Genomic DNA, 19777 nt, shown 5'->3' on the forward strand with positions numbered 1-19777 from the left:
AAGAACTTTGAGTAGTTTTAATGTCTTCCTCTTCAAACACAGAAGAAATAACATGCATTACTATCTCTTATGTACAAGGCATCAGTGACTGTATAGCAAAAGTTTTAAAACCACTGAATATTTTTGTTGCCTTTTGACCGCTTAGAAAAATCTCCACCTTTCTCACTTCTCCTAAGGACAAGCTTCCACATCTTAATCATCCAGGTGTCTACCAGATTCCGTGCTCTTGTGGATTATCTTATTTCGGACAAACGGGAAGATCTGCCTCTATTCGACTAGAAGAACACCAATCTTATATTAAATACATTAAACCTGAACAGTCTGGACTTCCTTAACATGCCATCTTCACTAGACACAGAGTTCATTGGAGAAAGACAAGAGTTCTTCACAAACATGTGAAACTTTACTTCATTCTCCTAACTTAAACAGATCCAATGGCTTATGTCTATCCCCTTTATGGGAGATAGTACTTTAGAAATCAGCTAATCTTTCCTAACTTTTTATTGTATTAATTTTTTTTTTTTTAGGAAAGTTATTGACCTTTTTTTTTTTTTTTTATCTTACACCAGCTACTTAGGTGGCGCTTTTTGGAATTGTCAGTTAGTGTTTAATTTTGAACTTAATGTACTGAAGATGCCTGTGACACACAGACGAAAATTATACTATTAAATAATCTTTGTACACAAGTTTTTTCCGTTATTAATTTTGTATTGATATGTCTACTCACGGTATACCTCTTTTAAAACTTAAGGAATAAGAAAAGTCTCATTAACTATGTTATTGTTGATAGTGATGTTTTCTCGTTGGTGCAGGACACCAGAGTGAACAGAGGATTTGAAATTGAAAGCAATCACTATTTAATCTTGAGCAGGATAAAATTGAGTTTCATAATGAAAAGAATGATATGCAAGAAAGTTTTAAAGCATATAAAAGTTGAGCAGCTCTCACATGAATTGTAGACTAAAACAGACAAATATTATTGGAAAAAAAATGAAAGAGTTTGAGAACAAGAATTAAACCTTGGAGATTCAGTGGCAATCCTTAAAGAAAACCCTGATTGATTCAAGAGAGGCATGTAGTGAAGTTATCTGCAAGGATAGAAAAATCAGAACTCCATGGTGGACACAGGAAGTTAAAGAAGCAGTGAAGGAAAACAAGAAAGCATATCAAAAGTTCCTGTCAAATAAGTCAGCTTTTGCTCTTAGAGAATACAGAGACAAACGTAAGAAAGCTAAACACTGTGTAAAACTAGCTAAACTAAAGTCATGGGATTACTTTTGCAAGAACATAGAAAATAAATATCAAGAAGGTGGTAAGAAATAAATATCAAGAAGGTGGTAAGATATTCTGGAGGTTGTTGAAGAATCTTAGAAATGGACGAAAGAGTGCTGTAAAAGGAGTTAGAGATGATAAAGGTGACATGAAAATGGGAGAAAAAGATATCCTTGAAGTAAGGAGTAATTACTTCGAAAAATTGCTAAATGAAACAAGCAGTGATAGCACAATGGTAAAAAAACATTCAACAGGCATTCAGTCAGGAATACATATCCATACTTGAAGTAGAAAAAGCCATCAAAGGCTTGAAATGTGGAAAGGCAGCAGGAGTAGATGATATTTGACCAGAAATGCTGAAATATGGTGGTATAAATGTCTTACAGTGACTGTACTGCATAGTTCAGAAAGCCTGGACAGAGGGACAAATTCTCGATGATTGGAGTAGAGCTCTAATAGTAACCATATATAAAAAGGGAAATAAAACCGAAATGTGAGAATTACAGAGGTATTTCCTTACTGAGTGTTCCAGGCAAGAATGATGCCAGTATACTTGAGAAACGGTTGAGAAGAATTGTGGAAGAAAAGCTTGGTGAAGAACAAGCTGGATTCAGGTCAAATAGAGGCTGTCAGGATCAGATCTTCACTTTACGACAATTAGTTGAGAAAGCATGGGAATATAACAAAGATCTGTATTTAAGCTTTGTTGATCTGGAAAAGGCATAGGACAAGGTGCCAAGAGTGAGTCTATTCAATAGACTACAGTTATATGGTGTCAATGGGGCATTATATCTAGCAATACTTAGTCTTTATTTGAGTTGCAAGTCTGCAGTTAGAATTGAAGGAAGTACAGGAAGATGGTTTAATGTTAAATTTGGTGTGAGACAAGGATGTACATTATCCAGTCTGTTATTCATTATCTATATGGATGACATTATGAAGGAAAGTGGTATTAAACATGATATCAAAATTGGAGATGTTAATGTCAGCTTTTTCCTTTATGCAGACGATGTTATACTTCTAAATAAATCCGCTACAATTTTGAAAGATTCCCTGGCTAAATTGAATAACTGTTGTAATAGATATGGTATGAAGGTCGGCAATAAAAAGACAAAGACTATGAAAATAAGTAGAATCGTTGAAAATGCCAACTGCATTGTGAACGGAGAACCTGTGGAACAAGTAAAACATTTCAGCTACTTAAGCACGATTTTTAGTGAAGATGGTAAATTAAATATGGAAATAGACAACAGAATCAGCAAAGCCGGTATGGTGGGAAGTCAATTGAATAAATTCATATGGAATAAGAGAGAAATTAGTCGGAACACTAAATTAGCTGTATTCAAGACAGTGTTCAAACCAGTTTTAACTTATGGATCTGAGAGCTGGGTCAGAAATAAAATACTTGACCAAAGACTATAGACTGCAGATATGAGAGTTCTGAGAGAGATTAGGAGCGTGAACAGCTGGCATCAATGGCAATATCATATTAAAAACAATTATATTAGGAAAGAACTTGAAATTGTCAGATTAGCTCTGCTAACACATCCAGGAATGCGTTAGCAGAGCTAATCTCAGATGGTATGGTCACTTGAACAGAATGGGCGAGGAAAGATACAAACAATAAAACTTCGTGCCTTAATTTAAGTAATCTTGTTAGTACTTTGCCCCTGGAACACCAACGAATTTCATAATGAAGCAAAAGTTGTATATATTTACTGTCCATTTCATCGCAGAGTACCGAAAATAACCTGCTATTTAACAGTCAAGCCTTAATAAAATTAACTAGCTTTACAACGTTGTATAGCACAGTTTTAAATTCTGGTGGCATTCCTTTGGAGACTAACCTTTCCCTATGTATGAAACAATATACCCGATTCGAATCCAGAGCCACTTCGTGACCATAGAAACAACTGCCAACTATGCCTGCCTGTAAGGGCATGAGCTCCATCTGAACAGAAGCCCATGTATTTTTACAACTGGATCCCTTTGTGTATTATGTAATTATTGAGAGTGTGAAATTTTTCTTCTCTGGTTTTTCTGGATGAAAAAGTTCTACAAAACAGAATATTGTTATGAATGTTGTTATCATGCGCATATCTTTCGTATCATATTAACTGCTCATCATCTGTAGCATCAGTAGTCTTGTCTATTTGTAACGCAGAACAAGGGCTCTTCTTAACTCTTTTGATTAATTGAGATTCTACATCACCTGCCATATCTTTAATTCTGTGATCTACAGTGTCATTGAAAGAGGAGTCAAATCAACATCTTTTAGTAACTTGTTGCCAAATATAGTTTTTACTACATCTTTTATAGCTGGAAGTAGCAAAGTTTCCTTGATAGAATGAGGTTTCTCTGTTTTTGTTATGCACAAACTTATTAGATAGATTCTTCCAATGTCTTGCTATTAATCCCATGGCCGAAACTCATCTGTCCCATGGTTTAATGTCGCTGAAATTGGCTTTTTTCCCCTTTTTTTTTCAATTTGCTTATTTTTCACACCTCAATGCTTGGTTTCTAAATGTCGTGGTTTTGCAGATTTCATGCACTCATTCGACAACACTTCATAACACAAAACACATTGAGGTTTCTGTTCACTTTCATCTCCACACTAAGTAAACCCAAATTCCAAATATTAAGTGTTATATTTCCTACTATATTTTTTCTTTGATCTGCTTATTTCTTCTACTTTAATAGTATCAGATTTACTCGCCGTTACAACACATTTATCACAATTAGGGTTAGCATCACATGTTTCATTTGCTATTCTTTTCAAAGCCCTAGTTCTAAGACACTTTTTCATTATTAAAAAAGGTTTATGAAAAATATGTAAATATATAAATACTGGGCTTAACTCACGACACACTTTCTCCAAGTAACATTTAACACTTCTGAAGGTATACTGAGCTTTGGTTGAAAGAGGGAAACCTCCAATAATAAAAATCAATAAACAACAAGGAATTGGTTGAAATGTGGATAACACATGTTCACTTCAAATCTGACAAAATAGCAAGGGAAGGCAGAAGCAATAAAACTATATTATTGTTCACTTCACCCCTGTTTTATTATTGTCATTCTTTTTATTATTGTCTATAATAAAAAGCGTGAAGTGATGAACATCAATATAGTTTTATTGCTTCTGCATTTGAACATTCTGTTTTTTTTTTTTTTTTTTTTTAAGTCTCCATTTGATTTCAATAATGTTTACTTACTTATTCAATTTTAATTTGTTTGGATAACTAAAAAATATATATTTATTTAATTAATTTAAGTCTGCCTGCGGGCTGCCTGTCCCATCGTCGCAGACCACAGGTTGAGAAACACTGCTCTAGATGATGACCTTAATATGAAGGTTGAAACGTTGGAAAATTAAAATAATTATTTATAACACAGTTGTAGAGTCCATAATTTGTGTAAAATGAATCTGAGTACCTTTGCCCCACTGAAGAATTGTGCAGAGATCAGTGTTTAACACATTGTTTGCAATGATCTTGAAGCTTGGAACGTCTGAGAGCCACTTGGCTCGTTAAAAGAATAGGATGGATGGAGTTCACTATCATTGGCAGAATTGTGGATAGAGTTGGTGCTGTTTGAGAGTAGGTTATTTATGTATAGCAGAAAGAGGATAGGTTATAGAAAGGAGCCCCAAGTCACTCCTGCATTGGTGGCAAAGCTTAAATAAATGGTGCTGTCCATCATAACATGCAATAATTGATTAATGAGAAAGTTCACTATCCAGTTACAGCAGATAAAAGGTTGACCAAAAGAAGATAGTTTTCTAAGCAGGCCTTGACACTAAATATGATCAAAAGCTCTGGAAATGCCAAATGTTGAAGGTGCTTGTTTTTCCAAATCTTTCTCTGGTCATTTTTGTCTATTAGTAGGTGATGTAGTCTAAGAGATCACCGAGATTGCTAGAATCTATACTGGAGGTTGACATTTGATAACCTTATCCATTATTTTGGAGAGGATTAAGGTGATGGCGAGTGGTCAGTAATTGGGTGGCAGGCCTTTATTTTCCTTGTTTGGAATAGCTGGCACTTATCTCATGTTATATGTCAGCTGAGTATAGAGGATTGAAAAAGAGATGATGGAGGAGTTTCTCTGTTTTAGGATTAATATTTCATAATTGTAATTCATAGTTTATGTATATTGTTTATTACGTACTTTTTTTACTCAATCTATTCCCCCCTTTTACTTCGTTATTTTCATGGTTGCTAGAGCTTGTACAAAATGCCTATATGCTCTAATCTCTTACTCATGTATAGTACTATTATTTAACTTTAATCCTTTCGTAATCGACTTAGTTTTACTCCCCTCTTTTAATGCCATAAAGTATGCTCTCATACATGCTAGTATCGTATACTGAGGAAAAGCCTCTGGCTGGGACCAAATCCTTAATCTACGTTGCTATAACTCAAATGCATTAATCGTTAAAAATTTATTTTTTTGTTAACGACTGCACCATTAAGGATTGTGTAAAAGAATTTTCTATCTTTCCTTTACATACAAGAGAATAATTTAGCTAAGCACGTATAATAACCCTTAAATCAATTCTATCTCAAGCAACTCCGAATTATTCAGTCATGGCTGTTACTTCACTTAGGTTACACAGGTTCCGTTATTTTTTTATGAGACTGTGCATTGACTAACAAAGATCAGGCAAGTTACTAACAAAACCAAACATGTTTATTCTAACTGAGACAATTAATATACAAAGAAAACAGTACATATCACATGTTTGATTCTCCACACATTGAGTAAAACAGTTCACTCATAGCATTAGATGAAATTATTTACACTCAACTTAGTAGACACATGGATGGATTTTTGCACATATAAACTTACTCTCATTACTATTAATAAGGCAAAATTATACTATATACATTCTAAGCATTATATAACACAAGCATTATTCAAGTCTACAGTATTGTTTTAAGCACATTCAAACTCATGTTTGACTTTCTGGCCTCTTCAGTACATTATGCCACAAGTTAAACAGAATCAACATCTATCGTCTTTACACACAATCTGAGCTATTAACATAAAGCAATCTACTTACTTACTATATCATTGTACAGTCCTGGATCCAAAAGGATTAAAGGTGATTTTCTGCTGGTTCCTTTCTTAAACTTGCGATCGGGTACTATCTGACGGTAGTCATCTTCAAATTCCTTCCTTGTAACTTTAATGCATTTCTTCGTCGATGTTAGGGACTTCGTCAGCTGCTACAAATCAGCACACATGTGGATTGGTACATTCATCGAAGAATTTAATGGAAGGATATCTTGTAATACTGCCAGCGAACTCCCCATGATCTCCAGAACTACTGCTCGTGGGACCTGACTCTTCCCCTCCTCGAAAAGCTTCCACCAGAATAAAAAAATAGAGAGAGAGAGCCTTTGCCCCTAAATCTCCACCTTTTATATCATTTGCCACCCTTTGGCCTTCCTTCCAAAACATTCCAGATTTACTGGAAGTGCGCTTACGTCACCCACACTTATGTTAGGTTTTAGCGGCAAAACTCGTGTAATCCGGTGACCTTTGAGACTGTCGTTGACCTTCAGCATCAAAAAGTTACCTGGGAACATCAGCTCCCGGGTAACTTTTGCATGATGTTACTTGATTTTTAAATCTATTTCTTGTCATAATATAATCTATTTGGTACCTTCCTATATCCCTTGGCATTTTCCAAGTATACCTTCTTCTTTTTGGTATTAGTAATGATCTCATACCAGGTATTAGTAATGATCAGATTGAATTGGTGGCAGAACTCCAAAAGACTATCTCCTCTTTCATTTCAGCATCCAAGTCCATACTTTCCCACCTCTCTACCATCTTTGCCTTCACCAATGACTGCATTCCAGTCTCCCATGACAATAAGATTATCTTCCTTCTTGGTCAGTTTGATTAGATTCTCAATATCTACATATACTCTCTCAACTTCATCTTCACTGTGGTCGCTAGTAGGCATGTAAGCTTGTATTATTATAATATTTGTTGGTTTTGCTTCTAGTTTTACCATTATTAGTCTGTTACTACATTTTACTGAGTTGATTACTCTTCTTCCCCATTCCTTATTGAGAACCACTGCGACTCCATTTTTGTGCTGTCTCATCACCTGAATAAATGATTCTGTAATCACCACTCCAGAAGTCTCCAGTTCCATTCCATCTCATTTCACTAAAACCCAATATGGGTATTTTTAATCTTTCCATTTCTCTCTTCAAATTTTCCAATTTGTAGGAGGGTTCTCGCATTCCATGTCCCAATGAATGTACAAGGATTTTGCTCGTTTACGACCTGGGAAACCTTACTTCTTCCCCTGCCGTACACAAGCATTGAGCCATTGTGCATTTCATGTTGCCCATACTTTAGACAAAAAAAATCTGAAGACTCCTCAATAACCTGAACACAAACAATACATCTTGTACTGATGGTATTCCACCTATTGTGTTAAAATATCGTATCCTAGAACTAATGCCTATTTGTATCGCCTCTTCAGTCTATCCTATACAACTGGCATCTATCCTACAACATGAAGCAGATTCACATCAAGCCCATTCCAAAGAAAGGTGATAAGTCAACCAATGAACTACCATTCAGTTGCTCTCACTTCTCTTCTCTCTAAAATTATGGAAAAGTTCATTAAAAGCCAACTCTTGAACCACCTAGAGTCATACCAACTAATCAGTAACCAACAGCATGGATTCTGCCACTCACAATCCACAGCTGATCTTCTTTCTTTCACCAATCACCTCTGGACTCGAGCCATAAGAAATTTGGAGAAACTCGCACGGTTGCCCTTGACATTTCAGACATTTTAATTGGGTTTGGTACAGGGGCCTATTTACACAAACCGCCATCCTATGGTCATAAATCCTATCCTATTTGGAGAAACTCGCATGCATGGTTTGGAGAAATTTGGAGAAACTCGCATAGTTGCCCTTAACATTTCAGACATTTTAATTGGGTTTAGTATAGGGGCCTACTTAACAAACCGCCATCCTATGGTCTGCCATTCTCACTGTGTGAACTGGATCATCGATTTTCTTGCTGGCTGCTCACTATGTGTCATGGTGGACAGTTTAATCTCTTGAGATTTCCCCACCAATGCAGGAGTACCCCAGGGTTCTTTTCTTATCCACTCTCTTTCTCTTGTATATAAATGACCTGCTCTTTCACACTTCCAATCCTATCCATAGTTTTGCCGATTACAGTGCACTCCATTCCTCCTTTACATTTGAAAAACCAGAGCTTCCATAGTTCAGTCAGTATAGACGAAGCCTTTTGGTCGGAAAGACCTGGGTTCGATTCCCGTCCATGACACGAGGAACCTTTATCCGGTCTCATATGGAGGTAGAGGGTCTTTTCACCCGGAAACTCAGATTTTACATCCTTTAGTACAGGTAAACTGGCCTGTAAACACACATGAATCTACAGTCGTATAATTCATACTTATCCCTCACTAGGAGGGTTCAACCAGTTCTAGGGGACGGTTGAGGAACAGGGGGTAACCCCACATGAATAAATAAATAAAATTTGAAAAACCTTGTAGTGCTCAAGTATTAGAATCCTCAAGATATACCATGACCAAGGATCTGAACTTAGATTTCCTAGCTATATCTCAGGGGGGACAAGGACAACTTTGTAAACCTCATTGCCTCCATAACTGAATCCTGTTTGATCTCCCACAAGAAAGAGCCCCCCCCCCCCTCAGTAATACTGAGATATCCAAACACAATCAGATTTCTCTATTTGGACTGATCTGCACCTCTGATCTTTCCTAGCACAACCACATTTCAACTATAGGTACCACAGCCATCAAAAAACTTTGTGTACTTTTTTCGCATAAGACACTACTTCATACCTTCACAGCTGTAATAATGTAAACTTTATCGTCATAGTAACCTGAACACCCTTGGGGGATACATATCAGGAAATTGATGATGATGATAATAAAATCACAGCTTTAGTTGACTCATTCATTTTACTGATTGAGACAACTAAGCTTTGATAACCAACGAGAGTGTCACTGCTATTTTACTAAAGTGGCTGTGGATTAGAATCCCCATACTGGCATGAATGCTTATGAAAATATTTAGGAGGTAAATGAATTTGGTTCTGTAAATACCATTGTGCAAGACCATCACTCAGTTTATTGGTGGCTTGAAAAAAACATGTTTAGTATTATCTCTGAAGTTAAATACCCCACATATAGTATTAACATAATATAGATTCCCAAATTTTTGTGGTTGTGGACATAAAAGAAAACAATGTGTATGCACCTAGAAGGCAAATGTCCTAATGGTTCTCCTTATTTTTATTTTATTTCCTCAAAAATGTACTGTTATCCACTTAGAAAGGAACGATATCATCAGATTATCAAAGGCAAGTGAAGATAATCAAGAAGTCTGACAAGGATGCCCCCTTGTCAGACTTCAGCAACTGTTTTTAATATTTATTAAAATAAAATAATAAAATGGAATAAAAATTCCCATCAAGGGATTAAACTTTCTCCTATTGTAAACTTAAACATGCTTGTTTTTGCTGATGATCAGATAATTAATAATTACAAATTCTGAAGAAAGTTACAGAAAGATATTTGAAATTTAAATGAACAACAATTTAAATACCAACAGAAAAATCAAGAACAATGGCCTTTAAAGGATAAAATCCAATAAAGACAGAAATAGTAATAGAGAACAAGATTTTCGAACAGGTGAATTCATTTAACTACCTAGGATGTATGATTACATAGGAAAATGAAAAAGATATAAACCTAAAAACTGCAAAATATTTAAAAATAACAGCTGTAATTAACTCTATATTTAAACTCAACCTAATACAAAAACAAACCAGTTTAAAAGTATATAATACGTTAGCTCTAACAGTCTTATTGCATGGAAGTGAAAGCTGGACAATAAAACAAAAAGATAAACAAAGATTAATAACAGTTGAAATGAAGTTTATGAAAAAAAAGCAAATTATATTCTATTTGATCACAAAAGAAATTATGAAAGAACTAAACCATCAATCAGTAATAGAAAAATAAAGAAATATAAACATAAATGGATGCAACATGTGGGAAGAATGAAAATAGAAAGATTACTAAAACAAATATTAAATTAAAACCATTAGGAAAAAGAAAAACCAAGACATCCACTAAAGAGATTCAGTGATGACTTCTGAGGCTGGAACAGGCCATTGTAGGCCTAAATCCATGAAAAGTATGGTAATGATGATGATGAAGTAAAGACTGTTTTGCAGAACTTTTCATATCTACTCAGATTGCTCAAGATATAATTCAAGACTTTGAGACCAGGGTCCCTGTCTTATCTGAAAAGCCTCCTCTTTTCACCTCTTTCACCTTCCGATTTTAAGTTGTTTATAAATCCAGATATTTTGAAACAAAGAAAATAAAACTTTTATTGAAATTGAATTCTCATTGAATGAAAACAGCCAACCACAAACCGATAACAGTAATAGCCAACTACAAGAGAGGATAACAGCAACCAACTAGAATGAAACAATAACAGGAGCCACCAACTGCCTTTAATGAACAGTCATGTAATCAACCTTTCTAACCACTCCCTTAACAACTTGCTACTTAAACTTTGCAGTGGCACCCAGGACTATTAACAAATTAGATTTTATATATCATATTGAAAGAAGTTTAAGATTTCTCCCAATTACCATAGCTAATGAAATACAACTGGAAACTTTGAACGTTTTAAATAATATGAAAACAATAACTAGCAACCTAACCAAATCAGAATTGACAGCTGTGAAATCCTTGAAATCAAATCGGGACATCATAATCACTAGTGCTGATAAAGGCAGTGCCACTGTTATTTTAAAACCGAACATACTTAGAAAAAAATTAACCAATTAGTCTCAGACAACAGCACCTATCAATATGAAAAATTACTTAAATCAGTCACTTCTTTGCCCAAGGTTACAGTTAAAAAACTACTTTCACACGCTCGTTCTCTGAGAATTTACAGTTTACCCAAGATTCACAAGCGGAATGTACCTCTCCAGCCGATAGTTGAAGGTATAGACAACCCCAGTTATCCCCTTCTAAGAAACTAGTGTCAACACTCAAGGAGTTGGTAGGTCATTCCTCCTTCTATATTAAAAACACACACTTTGTAAACAAAATTGAAGCCATCACACTGGAAAAAGTGATTTATAAGTCCATTTTGACATCTCTGCCCTTTTGACAAATGTCCCAATCAATGACACAATTCTTCTTTTACAACACAAATAGCGAACGCATCATCTCTCCACCCCTGGCCAATTTCTTTATGGAGACCTTTGAAGCCTTAGCCTCTGCCCCACATAAACTAACCATATGGCTTCGCTACATTGATGATGTGTTCGCTATTTGGCCACATGACTCTGAAACACTCCTCTCCTTCTTAACACGCTTAAACAACACCCCCAGAATCAAGTTCACCCTATAAAAAGAGGAAAACAATAGCCTCCCTTTCCTAGACACACTAGTCACCTGCCAGCCTGATGGAACCTTGGTTTTCTCAGTTTATAGAAAGCCCACACATACAGGCAGATACATTTTCCAACAATCCTACCCCCCCCCCCCCCCCACAACAATATGGAGTGGTGAAACACTATACAACAGGGCTAAACTAATCTGTTCTAACGACATGGCCCTAAACACTGAACTAAATCACATCCTCAACATTTTCTCAGCAAATGGCTACCCCCTCAAAAAAATCCAAAAATATTAAAACCCACAAACCACAGCCCCCTACCCCCCTCCACAACAAGGATTACTCTAAATCCATCACCATTCCCTACATCCGAGGCACCTAGGAAAAAATTACCAAAATCTTAAAAAAACATGACCTGACCTCCTGTTACAGCCCATACAGAAAATTGGCATCCCTTATCCGCTCCACTAAAGAGCAACCACTTGCAGCTATAAACTGACTTTGGCCAAACAGGCAGGACAGCGAATATCAGAATTTCTGAACACAAGGACTACATCCGTTTTCACAAGTACAGCCATTCTGATATTGCAGACCATGCTCTGGATACACACCACAGTATACAGTGGAAGAAAGCTACAGCAATACACCGTAGCAAATACAAATTCGAAAGACTGTTTATGGAATCAGCCTCAGCCCTAAGAAACTCTCCGAACCTCAACAAATTTGGTTGTGTGCAACTGCCCAAAATTTGGGAGACTTACATCGGCAGACCTTCAGCCCAATGGCCAAGAACACCTACTTAGCCCGCTAGAGGGCACCATCAGGACTTTTAGAAGAACAATAGCTTCATCTCTTCATTCTCAGTTACTGTGTTGTAGTGCCTACGCGAACGTGCCTTTTTTTGTAAGTTCCTTTTGAAGATGGCAACGTGACGTTGCCATCTTCAAAAGGAACAAAATTTAATTTATATTCGTATCTACGTTGTTCAATTCCTTAAGTGATTTAATAATAACAACATATATATTAATATGTTAAATATATATGTTAAATATACCAAGAAATTTTATATACTTGGTTTTAATCCTTTTTTTTTGTTTCCAAGTAAGCAAGCAAGCAAGCCAAGTTTCTGCCTGAAACTTTATGGTCAGGATCATAAAGCCTGATCAATGCTTGCTTGTTTGCTTACTTGGGAAAAAAAAATGATTAAAACTAGTATATAAAATTTCTTGGTATCTTTAACGTATAGTACACCCAAGGTAAACCCCCTTCCCCTCCCCTATATATATATAGAGAGAGAGAGAGAGTAGTGTGTGTGTGTGTGTGTGAGAGATATTAATTGATTTACTCAGCTGAGAGAGACATTTTTGAATCAGATTAAACTATTGGTAATAAGCTGAGAGATAAAAATAGTTTTGCATTCTTAGAAGACTTCTTCGGTTGCATAACACAAGGGAACTACCAAACAAACATTGTGAGAAAACATGTATACATGAAAATGTTAATATATTAACATTAGAAGCCATTCTGTGTGTATCGTAATTGTTGGGCATGCTCACACATTCAAGGTCTTGTGAACACGAAAGTTGAATAGCAGTGCAGTTGACAATCTGAAAGATTATAACTGAGGATAGTGCTGAGATGTACTGGATAGAAGATGATTTCTTTAGATTCTACAATTCTTCTTTCCAGTTCATCATAGCATCAAAAGATATTTTCCGATTTGTCCCATATGACTGGATGAATTATAGAGTGTTCATCATTAGTGTCAGCAGAATTCAGGACATGGCTCGACAGAGCACTTGCTCTGGTTCTGACATACGTGATGTCTCTTTTATGTTCATCTAGACATAATTCAATTGATTTTTTGGTCAGACCAAAATAAGGCATGTTGCGCCAAATATGGTAAACTAGTTGTGTAATTTATTTAAATTAAAATAGTGTTTCTGTTTGCATCTCTTGGCTTATAGTCATTTAATCTGTTTCAAAAATATGTCTCTCAGCTGAGTAAATCAATTACATCATATCTCTAGCCTTTATAATGAGGCAACAGATAGAAATATAAGAGGCTTCCAAAAGACCTTGCGAAGAATTTGCCAAAACACTAGCAGGTTAGTGTTTCTCAAGTGTTGTAAATTCCATGTCCACTTTCCAAGATTCATTTCCTTAAGAGAAAACATTAAAACAAAATGTGCAAAGAAAATATACCATAGAGCTAAAAAGGAACTTCTGAATGAAAGAATTTGTTTCTTTGCACTTTTCTTTGCCCAAAAAAGCTTCTCTATCTGCTACTATTGAACATACTTTAGACAGTGACACTTGGAAGCTTATCGAACAGCCAATCAAATTACAAGCTTCCAAGACTCAAAATAACACAAAATAAAATTAATTAAATAATTCGAAGCTCTGAAGCAATAACAAGAAAAATCACCTAAATCAAAGTTTCATCTCTCTCCTGATAAAAATTATTGTAAACAAATTCAGTTACATCCTTTCCAGTGTTGAAAAAATATTCTTCAATCCATTCCAAAGGAGCTGTTACTTATTAAAATTGAAAAGGCTACCTCTTTCCCACTCACACCTGTAGATATCTCCATATACAGTTCCATTACTAGGCAAATGTGCTCACTCGCTCCCTCCTCTGTGAGGAAGATATCAACAAAGAACTTCAATTTCTTTTTACAACCTTTTAGCACAATTGTTATTCAAAACAAATAGTTAACAAGCTACTATTCAATTCACCTCCTTGCCATATTGAAGATAAAAATAGAAAAAGACTACATGACCCTACTATATATGAGTTCTGTTTCACCAAAATTAGCCAACGTTCTCAAAAAGTATAACATCCAGACTTCTTTCCATCCTCTACTTAGACTCTGCTCCTTGCTCAGTATGCCCAAGCAAAAACATAACAACCTGAAATATCCCATTGTTTATTTACTGTATTTGGTGCAACTGCAACACGCCTTATTTTGGCCAGACCCAAAAATCTATCAAATTACATCTAGAGGAACATAAAAGAAATGTCACATATGTCAGAACCAGAGCAAGTGCTCTGTCGAGCCACTTCCTGAATTCTGCTAACGCCAATGACGAAAACTTTATTATTCATCCGGTCATGTGGGACATATCAGAAAATATCTTTCGATGCTATGGTGAACTGGAAAGAAGAAGAATTGTAGAATCTAAAGAAATCGTCCCCTATCTTATACATGTCAACGCTAACATCAGCTGTAATGTTTCATACTGTCATTGCACTGCTATCCAACTTTGGCATTTACAAGACCTTGAACGAGTGCGCATACTCACGAATGAAGAGATATTATAAATTTAAGATGAAAAAAAAAAAAAAAAACTTGTATATCGAAAAATGACTTCTGCAGTACTTCAACCTTGGTATCACTTCTGGATCTGGCTCCTACTAATGAGATCTCAATAAAGGTTGAAACTGGTCTGGGTAGTGGCCTTTCCTATAATACATAGCATTATACATGTCTGTAAGGATGTGTGCTTTGCATTATGGGACACTAAGGCAAGTGATGTGAAGTCATTAGCCTCTATATACAAGTTGCTGAGTTCTGGAGTTACTTCAGGTGCAAACTTTCTCTGTTTACACTTGGATAAAGGATTATACCAAGAATATAATTTCTTGGCATCTTTAATTTATAGTATAACCAAGTAGAGGAAACTTTCAACAAATGAAGAGATATACACAGAACGGCTTCAAATGTTAATATGTTAACCCTTTAATGTATAGATTTTCTCTCGCAATGTTTGTTGGTAGTTCTCTCATGTTATGCATCTGAAGAAGTCTTCTAAGAAGACAAAACAGTGCAGTTTATTTAAATTAAAATAGTATTTTTATTTTTATCTCTTGGCTTATAGTCATTTAATCTGTTTCAAATAAATAAATATATATATACAGAGAGAGAGAGAGAGAGAGACAGAATATATATATATATATACACAGAGACAGAGAGAAATCTTTAAACAGAATAATATATCATTGTGGGACTTATTAATTTTTAAATAACTATTCATTCAAAAATCTTAAAGAATTGCGGATTTTTCTATTATTTGTAATTTTTTTTTTTTAAATATAAATTTTATTTATGTATTTTCTAATTCTAGGCCTAAAGTTGGGGAATTTGTTGCAGCATTTTCTTCAGAGTTTAATAATTGGTATCGTGGTTATGTCAAGCAAGTAGATGGCTCAGATTACTTGGTGCGTTTTATTGATTATGGAAATGAAGAAATAGTTCAGAAGATAAGCCATCTATCCAGTGACTTCATTGCAATTAGTTCTCCAGCAGTCTTTTGTTCATTAAGGATTTCCACGCCACCTATCCCTGAAATTCTGCAAGCCCTACTTTTGAAAGGACACAAATTTCAAGCCACTGTTTCTTTTTTAACACCTCACAAGGTTTACTTCAATCTTTTAGATGAGATATTCAAAGATTACTCGAATGGTGTATCTGTAATTGGAGTCCCATGGTTTTATGATATTATGAATATATATTCTAAATCCTTTTTGGAATTCAATCAGGTATGATGATTAATTATTATAGCTAAGTACTATGTTTCAGCATGCTTAAAACATTTCAGTCATGTTTATTTTTTTTTTATTGTGCTTAAAAAAGTTAGCATCTAAAATTATGGTGTAGTTTGTTAGTTGATAAGAACTGAAGTTCAGGAGATCTAATGCAAAAGTTGTATAGTACACTCTGTACACTGATATTTCCCTCTCCAAGGTTTCAGATCATACTACCACTGGATAAGGAAAGATTAGTTTACGGAGTAATGAAGACTATCCTCTCGTCAAGTTGATGATAGGAGCCTGCCAGACATAAACAGAGGTAATGTATCTTATTGCAATGGGTGGTAGGAGAACAAGGAGTCAATCCCTGGGAACTGTATAACGAAGTGAAAAGTAGAATTTTTTCATGTTGGATATTGATTACCTATTGAAGAATGTCTGTCTTTGAGTTGAGGGGTATCATATGTATTGTGTTTTGTAGAAAGTGTCCTGCAGTGGGTCTTCTGGTCCTAAATACTTTATATCTAAGAATTATCTCTTAATCGCACAAGAATATTATGCAAAAATGATAATAATTTGGAGGTGAAGAAATATCGCTATTGTATTACTTTCAGTTATCTGGTTATTTTTTTATTAATTTTTTAATATTTTATTTCTTCCTTCAAGTGCCCTTCTTGTGTGTCATACCTGTTTGTGGTAGAAGGATTTCCCAGTGATGGTATGGGCGCTTTACATCCTTTCTCTTTTTTTTTTTGCTTTTCTTCCTGTATTCTTTACTCCTCCGGAGTCTTTTTTTTTTAGTATCTTTTTCTTCCAGACCACCATCACTGAATTCAATGTACTGCTGCCATGATTTCCGTTCAGTGTTGACCCATGGACATCCAGAAAGCAAGATCCTGGTTGTCTTGCACTATTTTAGCCTCTGCTTTGGCAAGATAGGTGGTCCTGGATGACCTGGCCAAGATCAGTTGGTTTGTATGCTTGACTGCAGTGGTTAATGGTATTGCAGTACTGCTTTCACCCATGATTTGGGGTAGGGATCAAAGGCTTGCTGTGGTGCTTGCAAGGTGTCCGAGATAGCCCTGGAATTCCACTCCCAAGTGTAGTCATAGCTTGCTATTTGTTGTGGAGCTCTGATGAATAAATTCATCCTCAAATGTTTCAGAATTATGAGGGTGGTCTGAAAAGTTTTCGGCCTCGACCATAGATGGCAAAACTATTGTCAAGATTTTTTTTTTTTTTTTCCCCTAAGTTGGTACATTTGTCATAAGCATCCATGTGAAATTGCAAGTCATTCTATCAAGTAGTTTTTTTATACAGCTGTTGGAAGCCAAAGTGTTGTCTGTATCTCTTGAAATGGATAAAATTGAGTATTGTGCGGTTATAAAATTCTTTGTAAAAGAAGGTTTAGCGCCAAAAGAAATTCATTTGAAGTTCATAAAAGTTTATGGATACTCTTCTCCTTCATTTTCGACTCAACTCAAAGACAGACATTCTTCAATAGGCACTCAATATCCAATATGAAAAAATTCTACTTTTTACTTTGTTATATAGTTCCCAGGGGATTGACTCCTTGTTCTCCTACCACCCATTACAATAAGATACATTACCTCTGTTTAAACTCAGCAGCCCATTTCAATTAAGAAATGGGCTGCTGAGCTTAAACGTGGGCTTGCCTTGAAGATGATCCATGTGAAGGATGTCCCAAAAGTGTAACAACACCAGAAATCATTGATCAAGTGCACGATATGGTATTGGATGACCGGTGAGTCAAAGCTCGTGAAATTGCTGAGAATATAGGCAATTCAAAAGAACATGTAGGATATATTTTTTTTTATTTTTTATGCGCCCTAACTGTATGTTATTCCTAATTTTTGTTTAAATACTATACTGATGATGTCCTAAGATACTTAGGATGAAATATTTACAATTAAATAATTTTCACTGTGGTTTATACGTGTGTTTCTTCTAATTATGTAGGATATATTTTGCATGAAGATTTGCGAATTAAAAAGTCTTGTGCAAGATGGGTGCCACTCTTGCTCACAGCAGATCAAAAATGCACTTGCATGAATATCTCTGAACAGTGCTTGGAGTGATTTAACAAGAATAAAACTGATTTTGTGCATCGATTTATTACTATGGATGAGACTTGGATTCACCATTACACACCAGAATCCAAACAGCAGTCAAAACAGTTGACTGAAGCCAGTTGTTCTGTAGCAAAGAAGACAAAATCAGTTCCACCAGCAGGAAAGGTCATGGCATCGGTGTTTTGGGATGCTAAAGGCATTTTGTTTATTAATGATCTTGAAAAGGGTAAAACAATAATCGGGGAATATTATTCCGATCTTTTAACTTGATTAGATGAAAAAATTCTTGAGAAAAGACCCGGTTTGCAGAAATAAAAAATCATCTTTCATCAGGACAATGCACATGCCCACAAAGGTGTTTTGGTAATGGGGAAAATTAAGGGATCTGCACTAAATTGTTGGAACATCCACCCTATTCCCCAGATTTGGCTCCCTCTGACTTCTATCTCTTCCCAAAACTAAAAGTCTTCCTCGCTGGTCAGTGTTTTTCTTCGAATCAAGAGTTGATTGCAGCTGTAGAGGGGTATTTTGCAGATCTTACTGAGAACCACTACAAGGATGGGATAAAGGCAGTGGAGCATCGCTAGAATACATGTATTTGTCTTAAGGGGGATTATGTTGAAAAATAAAAATAATTTTGAAATTATAAATCTGTTTTTTCATTGTTAGGCCAAGAACTTTTCAGACCACCCTCGTAAGTACTGATCCCATTGATACATCATTTGATAACAGAAGTAAGAAACAAAAGATAAACAATATCAGTATAACTGGTGAAACATGCAACAGGTGAAAACCCTATAGGGACAATGTCACACTTCTTTATTCAGGTTAAAAATTTTAGGTTTTAACCTGAATAAAGGTTAAAACCTAAAATTTTAGGTTTTAACCTTTATGCAGGTTAAATTAAAACCATTTTAGCTAAAAGAAGTAAATAACCAATTAACCTTTTTTGATCTTCTAATTCTTCATCAATCAGATGGTAGCCTACATTTTTCTGTTTTTTGGAAGAATACTTATACAGGCCATTATATCCGTGTTGAACCTCATTAGTACATCGTGCTCATTCTCTACATTCTTCAGATGAACTTTTACAGAAAGAATTAAGACATATTAATTCCACATTTTTATCTGTTTATATGAATGCATTAAGTGAACACATGGCAAAAGTTTTAAAACCACTGAATATTTTTTTCGTCTTTCTCCCTTCTCCTAAGGACAAGGTTTTCCATATCTGATTTATGCAGGTGTCTACCAGATTCCTTGCTCTTGTGGAATGTTCTGTTTTGGATAAACAGAAAGATCTGATTTTATTCTTCTAGAACAGCAGTTCTCAAACTTTTCTTTTCCCTCAGTATCCCTTTACGTTCTTAAATTACTGAGAACCCCATGAATTTTCGTTTATGTGGACTGTGTCATCA

At 35.4% G+C, this 19777-nt stretch overlaps 1 protein-coding gene across 1 annotated transcript in view; it reads left to right on the forward strand.

Moving 5' to 3' along the window:
* LOC150099879 (uncharacterized) overlaps window positions 1-19777 on the forward strand; it is a 434429-nt gene that overhangs the window by 324013 nt on the left and 90639 nt on the right. Inside the window, exon 19 of the mRNA XM_090403509.1 lies at window positions 15861-16275. Within this exon, the coding sequence (XP_090259635.1) occupies window positions 15861-16275 (415 nt within the window). The remainder of the gene's footprint in view (window positions 1-15860; window positions 16276-19777) is intronic.

This window comes from Typopeltis vanoorti, chromosome 14, assembly GCF_054136105.1.
Source record: "Typopeltis vanoorti isolate ZY-2024b chromosome 14, IOZ_Tvanoo_1.0, whole genome shotgun sequence".
NCBI classification, from domain to species: Eukaryota; Metazoa; Arthropoda; class Arachnida; order Uropygi; family Thelyphonidae; genus Typopeltis; species Typopeltis vanoorti.